This window comes from Convolutriloba macropyga, chromosome 3 (genome assembly GCF_964194025.1).
Source record: "Convolutriloba macropyga chromosome 3, txConMacr16.3, whole genome shotgun sequence".
Classification (NCBI taxonomy): Eukaryota; Metazoa; Xenacoelomorpha; order Acoela; family Convolutidae; genus Convolutriloba; species Convolutriloba macropyga.
Window position 1 is genome coordinate 23,210,143 of NC_134470.1, and position 8,799 is coordinate 23,218,941.

General features: G+C 34.0%; 1 protein-coding gene across 3 annotated transcripts in view; it reads left to right on the forward strand.

Moving 5' to 3' along the window:
* The window catches only part of LOC142336078 (neo-calmodulin-like), a 38,911-nt gene extending 30,489 nt beyond the window's left edge, over positions 1-8,422 (forward strand). For all 3 annotated transcript variants that reach the window (XM_075384592.1, XM_075384591.1, XM_075384593.1), the window contains exons 4-6: positions 286-424; positions 2,918-2,981; positions 8,237-8,422. In XM_075384592.1, the coding sequence (XP_075240707.1) occupies positions 286-424; positions 2,918-2,981; positions 8,237-8,311 (278 nt within the window). In that variant the 3' untranslated portion in view covers positions 8,312-8,422. The remainder of the gene's footprint in view (positions 1-285; positions 425-2,917; positions 2,982-8,236) is intronic.
* The last annotated feature ends 377 nt before the right edge of the window (positions 8,423-8,799 follow it).

Sequence of the window (8,799 nt, forward strand, 5' to 3'; positions counted from 1 at the left end):
CAGTGGCTCCAGACTGCGAGTAGAGAAATTTCAGTTCAGAGATGTGGTTTACAAAACTGTTATTTTAAAAAACCCACAGTCAAGATTTTGATAGTTTTTAGGTTTCAGTGCATTCACGTGGGCTCTCAAGTGAAATATATTTACACCTTGGGAGGATCCCCTTTGATATAAAATGATTTTTACTTTTTCATATTTACTTATACATGTTTTTATATCCCGCAAAGAAATAATGTTTTTTTCTTTCTTTCTTTCCAATTTAAAGTGAAGAACAATTGTTTGTTGTAGATTCGAGCATGATAGAGCTGTCAGAGTTCATCTCGATGGCGTGTGAGATTCTCGCCAAACACGACCCAGACAGACTTAAAAGTGCATTCGACTTCTTCGACGTCAACCGGGACGGATTCATATCAGCTGACGAACTCAAGTGAGTGAAAATATAGGTGAATTCAAGTATTGCCGGATAATTGTTGTCTCTTGTTCAGGGAGTCGTTATTTGGTTGAAAATTACTTGATTGAAACACTTTATTTGTACCGCAAGATCTTAGATCTTGGATTCCCAAGATATTTTTTCCAAATCCGCGTAAGATCTTGTTTTTTTTTGGGTGTTTCCCATCACAGCCCCCATTATGTATACTTACCATGATGGGGGCTATAGATTTTCGGACTACTAAGCTGGTCGGCTGCAATAGGAAAGACCCGTTTTTATCAGACAAACGCGAACGTTTTCGAGATCTTTCCGTGTTTCTTCCAAAATCTTGGAAGTCCTTGCGTGGGGTGTTGTACACAGACCGTTGCTACAAAAAAAGAGCAAAAAAATGAAACAGTTAGCGAGTTATGGCAGTGGCAATCTGTGAGTTCATTGAAAGCTTTGTGTCAAATAGGCAGTCGTCGAATAAATTAACGTTTTTATCTGCGTGAACTAACACACAAAAAAATGGTGAATGCAAAGCAGGCCGACATAAAAGTCAGACAATTATTACGAAATACAATTGAGTAATGAGTAGAATAACGCGAATAGCAAGTAAGCTATTACTTAATAGTCTCACCAATACATTCACCAATCGCTCAATCACTAACTTTGTTCTTAATTGCTGTTAAAGTAATTTTAAATACCAAAGGAGCAAGATTACGTTTATGCCGGGCAGTTATAAGAGACACAATTTGTTTAAAAACTGTTTGTTTTAAATTATCAAATGGCCCCCAAAAAAGTATGTTTTAGGTGCATTAACACTAACTGTGAAAATTGAATGGCTCATTCAAACGACTTTGAGAGCGTTGTAAATTATTCTAAATTCGAATGTAACCATTCCGCGTCCAATGATCAAAAAGAAAAATCAAGCGTTACAATCAAACGAAAAATCTATATTAAAAATTCAAAAAACAACAATCTTCAAATAAGTACACGAAGAGCAAATTGAAACCAATCGACAAATTTCCATCGCTCAAGCAAATTGATAATTGCAAAACTCAAACGCGAGGAAACGATTATTGTCCCCTTTTTGCAAAAAAGAGTGACGAAGATAATATTGAAGGTGGCTGGAAAGAACTTAAGGCACAGCTTTTTTCCGTGACAGAATGTCACGATAACGGTATTTTCTTCTTTTCCACTGCAACAAATTCCAATTTTTTTGGCAACTTCAATTGCTATAATATGCGATGAGAAATTTGAAATGAAACAAAAAACAATTTGTCCAGCTTATCAGTAACTTTTAGGCCAAAAATTTTGTCTGAATTTTACTAGTTTCAGACCACAGTATTTTAGTCACTCTGGCTAAAAAACTGAAAATTTTTACGGTTTTTCAATCCAGGCTTTGTAAGCTTGGAGCAATATTCCCTTAGCAATACCACAAAAATGAGCCAAAATATGTTTTGCAAGATCATGAAATGGTTTTTTAATTGTTAGTACGGCGATAGTTTCTTCATTGTACTCAGCTTGAAAACTATGTTCATTTCACGCAGCGTTTGTTCCCAACGATACAATTTCTTAGTCTGACTAAACCATACGAAGAATCCACTACTCCAAAAAGTTGTCCAAAGACAATTCAGCCTGCTTTATTTGCCCAGAGATAAAGTAAACCTGCTGTTTGTTCATTACAGAGGTTCAAGTTTCAAAAAAATGTGATTCTAAACCCAAATATGATAAAATTGTGCGCTTTTATCGAGAAAAAAATGGATGGCTTGAGTTAGCTAGCCTCTTGACTTGTGGAAGTTTTCAGACAGACTTCAATGTCTCAAAACAACAAATCCTTGCGAGTCCTGAATTAGTAATTTCAAAAAACAAACCGTGCGGACGTCAACTTCTTTGTGGGTTGCTATTGGAGTACTAAAAATTGAACGTTTTTGACGTTTCATTTGCTGTGAAAAAGCAAAAATTCAGCAAAAAAGTACAGGGACCTAAGTGAAAACTTGAAAAGGCCGAAAAACGCACTTGAAGTGGACACTATTGATATCAATACGTACTGGCTAAATATAAGCCAAATTTGTCGACGACCTTGAAGCTAATTGAATTATGGCTTCCTTTATTGTTTTTTAAATAGTTCGGCCCGCATGAGCATTTTTTGAAATTTCGGCTCTCTTGATTTTTTCTGAAAATTGCTGCCTGACCTTCAATGCTTGACCTTTCCCAGAATTTTTGAATCATTCGACCTGTTTTTCAATTTTCGGCTTGCTTCGCTGTCAACTTGCTTGACCGCCACTGCTAAAAATAATCGAAATTAGTTTATAGCCTAAACGATTTAATGAGTTAGTAGCCTACAAAGTTAATATAGTTATAAAAATTTTGAAAACTCTAAAAAACGATGTGTAAGAAGATCACACCCATTTGTTGTCAATATGAGAGCGATAACTTTTTTGTCCACCTGATAAACTCTGTGAGTTAAACATTTGTTACCTTTTGTATAATTGTATATGGTTTTAGGAAAGCAATGACAGAGAATGGAGATACGATGAGTGATGAGGAAGTCCAAGAGATGCTGGATGAGGTAAATAAGAAGTTGTCCGTCAGGACTCATCACGTAACATTGTCAGCGTTGAAATTCCGCATATCGGAATTTCTTTATCAAACTAGATTTTAATTACATTGTAATTGCCTTAATCCCTAAATCGCTCGGATTTTTCGCACATATTATTTTCCAGCAACGCTCACATTTGCCTGAAATGAAAAAAAAACGCTTCAGGGCCGTAAAAGTTAATTCGTAGATGGAATTCTATCTGAAATTCTCTATATATCCAACGGCTGGATTTTCTATTATCTGCGAAAAAGTGGAAATTGGCCATGGATGATCTATCAATTAGTTTCTGTGAAATTACTAAGGCAACAAAACGGGCGGCATAAAGACCATAGATAGCATCAGAATTGAGTGCATTTGATTTTATTTCATCTGACAATTTATTAAATTAAAGGCATACATGAACAATAAATTACTTTTCTTGAATTTGTTTGGTCGGCTATAGGTTTCTATTCTTACCATTTTAATATGTAGTGCGGCATCTTCAGTTAATTAAAAACCAGTGGAAAAACTGACCCAATTATATATATAGGGAAAAATTGACCGGGAAAACTAACCTCACAGACATGAATCCTCAGGGAAATAAATCCCATTTGAATGTTAAAGGCTCGCACATTTAGAAACTTTGGCCATACCTTAGCTGCAGTATAAATCTATCACAACCCACCTAATTAATACGGCCGAAAATCTAAGTTAACAGGAGGGTTTATATCCGTAGGAGTTTGTTTCCTATGTAAAATAGATTAGATTAGGTTTGAATTTCAGACGCTGTATCAAGTAAAGTACATTGGTATAATTAGAGCTTGAGAGACATTCAAATAGGTCGGAACCTGTCGATTGATGTCACTCTACAAGAACATTGAACAAAATGAACCTTAACATGAAGAGCTAATTTGCTGATTACCACCGGTATTGTTTCAAAAAGAACTAGTTTCCTTATATATTATTATCCCTATTTATGTAAAAAAAATTAGGAAGTTCTGTTTCAGATAGCGTTATTTATTTTATTTCCATAGTGTGATGATTTTTAATTCTGTTGATGTCTAGTTTTGCAAAAGTATTAAATAAATTACCAACTCGCATTAGCAATCATTTTTTATTGTTTGTTGTAAATTTCGCATAGAGTTTAAGTTTAGTTTTTTTAACTTCTGGGCTTGAATTTTTTTTTATTTCAAATTTGTTAGTCGGATCCTTCAAAGTGTAGTGTGGTGATTTCTGTCTAAGAACCTTGGAAGCACCTCATTTAGTTCATAGACGTGAATGTCCTGATAGTTTAAAACTTAAGGTCTCCTCTTGCCCTCAAGACACTTTCAAACTTTCGGAGACCAAAATAATTCTTAAGATACGATTTTGTTAAGTTAAGTTATATTTGCAGTGTCATTCATTAAGACTCCATATTGAAGTATTAGATGAACATCTCACTTGTTGGACTGAGTTGAGACAACATTTATGAGACAGTGGTCCATTTTTTTGTAATTTTGATTTTAAAAGTTGCAATACCGAGTTGTTATAAGTTTCATTTCGTATCATTTCTTAGTGAATATTTTCCTAAACTTTGTTAGCTAATTTACATACAACTTTACTTTCGTTGCATTTTTAATTCCGAATTATATCAATTCTTCTCCTCCAGTTTTTGGTAGCCAGATTTCTAATCCTAGAAATAACACAATTTTTTGTGATTTTGTTTGTGTCTTTTTTTCATTGTTGATACAATCTTCAAAAGGATTAATAGTTGCACAAACTCTGTTGTTTTATTGATGAACTCTTCGCTTTCAATATTGTTATTTTTTCCTCAGCTTGAGGCAAACATCATAGTTTATTGGTGATTTCTCCATTTTTGAGACTGTGAAGTTGATTTGAAATCTCTGGACTACTTGGAGCATATTATTGTAGACAAACAGGGAATAATGATCCGATAAAGCAGTTTTATAGTTGCAATAATCTTCATGAATTTCCCAGACTTGAATCTTACTGCAGGTTATTTTGAGTTGCGCTTGATTTCACAGATCCCGGCGTGTTACATAGCCGACAAATCCGAAAAAAATGCGTTAATATACTTGAAGTTTCAGGGCAAAACTGTGTCCTTAAAAACGCAGCGACCTGGTAAAACGAGTATTTTATAAAGAAGCAATGTATAAAAAAGTAGGAACGCTATTTTGTACATTCAAAATTATTAAACTTTACCAGATTAAGTGAGTTTTTTTATGTTTTCTGCTTTTCAAATATAAGAAAATTAGCTATTGATACGTCCCGCAGTTTTCAAATCCGGTCAAAATGTTATAGATTAGATTGCTTTTAAAAATGCGTACAAAATCTGACAAACTCTGAGTATTAGAAAAGATAGAAAAGAAATCGAAGAAAAGGAAGACTCCAGGATAAAAAGATTTGAAAATGGCGTAATTTATAAGAAAAAACGTTATCTTTCCGTAAAAAGAACATCATTGGATTGTTTAAGACGAGCAATTGCGTATATTATGCTTAACAAATCAGTGGCGAAACTGTTCTCTAATATTTGTCTTCATAATCAGTTTCAGAGTCAGATTCACAGTTCAGACCAAACACTTTTTCATCATAAATTTATATAAAGGACAGTAGGCTTAAAGATACAGGTTATGAAGAATTATTGGTTTTTTGGAATCGGTACTGGCAAAAATATATCACAGCTAGGTCATATATTTTGTTCGAAAAACATTTTTCTTACCCCAGTGATTCTGGAATGTTTGTAGTGTAAGATCTGATAAGATGCTGATCAAAAATTTTTATCGTGGCAGACCTTATCTGGTCTTACACGATAAAATTCTACCTTAGGTGAACTTTAATCGTGGAAGAGTTGATAAGACACTTATCAGATCTTATTAGATAATAATTCAATTTTTCTGAATTGTAATCGCATAAAATCTGATAAGTATCTTATCAGATCTTACAAGATAAAAGTTTACGTAAGGCAAAATTTTTATCGTGTAAGATCTGATAAGACATGTTTTAATAATTTGAATATAACCGTATATTTTAGTCAAGTTCTTATGAAAATTTAAAAATAATCGGTCAACTAAACAATTATGAAACCATAAAAATGTTTGTTGATTCTTTTTTGCTGCATTTTTATTGTGAGTATTGACTAGGTACTATGCCTAAATTTAGCTGTCCAAGATACTTTTAGTCTTTGAAGAAAATTTTTCGGTCTAGTTTGATAATCACCGCTTCAGAGAAAGCCCCGGACACCCGAATAAGCTTTTCACAATATCTTATAAGTACCAAAAGACAAAATAAGATACTTTTCTCTTCGTTGCTCTGCCACTGAAGTGTTGCATGCTGTGGCTTTTTGGCTACTGCTTGAAAACAACTCTGAATTGTCTGCAATATGATGAACAAGGCAAGAATTTTTTTTATCGTCATAGCTTTCCGAATGTTTATCTTACAAGATCTTATAAGATTCTCATAAGATCTTACAGGATAAACATTTCTGTCAAGCAGAATTTTTATCTTGTAAGATCTGACAAAATAAAATTTTAATCGTTTAAGATCTTATCAGACCTGATAAAATTTTTTTCATCGTGTTAGACCTGATGAATTGTCTTACAGAGTCTTGGTCAGGCGACGCATAATCTTATAAGAACTTATAAGACAATTTTGTAGGAAACTTGTAAGATTTTACACGATAAAAATTCTCAAATGTCTGGGGCATCTTGTACTTCAAAAACAGTGAATAACCAACACGGGGATCTCTTTTTGCTCAGATACAAAACAAAATTGATTTTAAAAGTGCACAATTTGAATCAATGGAGCTAATGTCACAATATTAAGCCCAAATTTAATTAGTGTAGCAAAACTGCAAATGGATAAATTTGTCTCAACGAGAGCAATGAAAAAAGTTAATAGAATATTTAATCAATACATCGGTTGAATACATAGCTCAAGATTTTTTGTCACGTATGGTTTTCGCTTCTGATGAAATATTTAAAAAAAAAAGAAATGAAGAAACGTGCTCTAGTGCCGGATATGATCTCCGAATTCGGATGTGCATAGGATTTGCACTGACGAGAGCAACTTGATAAATAGATCTAAATAAACTCCAGCAACGTTTCCAAATTTTCTACAAACTATAACGATATTCGGGTCTGAAATTAAGAAACAAAGCTGCAAGCTTATGAACAAACTCATTTTTGGTTTCAATTGAACTTGTTAATTTTTGAAATGAGAAAATGTGTTGCAAAGTTTTGGTGTGCTTTGTGCGTGAATGAATGAAGCAGAGGAAAATGGACTAACAGCCTCTTTGTTTACAAAAAATGTTTTGCATTGTTTTATTGAGTTTTTTGTAACTGTTTATATTGAATAATTGAGTTTGCAATATCTAAATTGATTCCTTCTATTTTCTATTTTTTCTATTTTTGATGCTCAAATACATCTCTCAGATCATGAGAAAAATAGAGGATTCTTGGTTAAAGAAATTAAGACAATCAAAATTTTAAGTCTCTGCGTCTGGAAACAGATTTGATTGAAAGAAGAGATGGTTTGGAGCAGGGACTATCTACCGGTTTGTCCAGCCTGCTTATACTTCACTGACCATCTTTTGTAATTAACCATTTGACTTAACACCCAAAGAGCCGTTAACTTAGGGTTTACAGCGTTAAACCGATTGAGAGACGTGACATTCAAACAGTTATTCAGAGACGAGATGCGTTAAACTGAAGATTTTTAATTTAAAATATCTCGTTGCGAAAACACACTGCAATTTAAACATTCATACAATGCAGCAGGAATAATATGAACACCAAAAACTTTAGTCGTTTTGGGTTACAAATTAATACACCGAAAACCTAAACCTGTCGCCCGTCAATTCAGGATGTGTACACCCAAAGTGTAAAGGCTAATACCGATCTACTGTAAATAATCTTTTTGAACATGGGTTGGGTGGAAACAAAAAGAACCCAAATGTGCTCAACCCTGTTGTACAGAAACATACATGGCACTTTCTCAGACCAGGAATATGTAATAATAATAAACTAGCAATCCTTTCTTTATTTTATTTTACGAATCTTTTCACTTTTGCGTTCCTTTCGAAGACCTTTAAGACCACCCTATGGTAATTGGTTGCAGTGGGTATAGCGCAAGATAAACTATACACACTACGCCTGGCGCGAGGCGAAAGAGAACAAATCCTACTTTTTATCAGATTTGAATTGATTGACGTTTTTAAAACTGTGGAAATTTGACTACTTTTGTTTCAGTTGGATATAGACAATGACAACAAGATAAATGTGCATGAGTTCATCGCCCTTCTCAAATCCTTCGATCAATTATGATGGTGTCAATCAAGAGATAATCGAGTTGATGCCTGTGAGAGATTCACTTAATCATGAACTGAGATAGAATTGTAATTTTGTACCCAGTTAGTAGTTGACCCTTCAAATGTGTTCCGTTTTTTACTTTTTCAATAAGATTGGCGACAACCAAAGTAGAAGCAAGCCGACATAAAGCAAGTTGAAAGTTATGCAATAGTTATGTAATCTTTCGTTAACAGTTATGTAAACGATCTATATTACTATGATTTCTCGGAAATTTTCAGCGAACTTGACTTCTTTTTCAAAATTCGGCTTACTTGTCTATCGGCTTGCGTGATCGCCACCGAAAAACAGCCGACAGATTGCCAGGCACTGATAGAGACAATCATTGTTCCGAACCTAAGTCGAAAAAAGCCTACTGAAACAGAAGACGTGCAGTGCAAAACGTGCAGTACAGTGCGGACATGAGTCTCAGAGCAAATACCTGGAATGAGATTAAGTGATCTCAT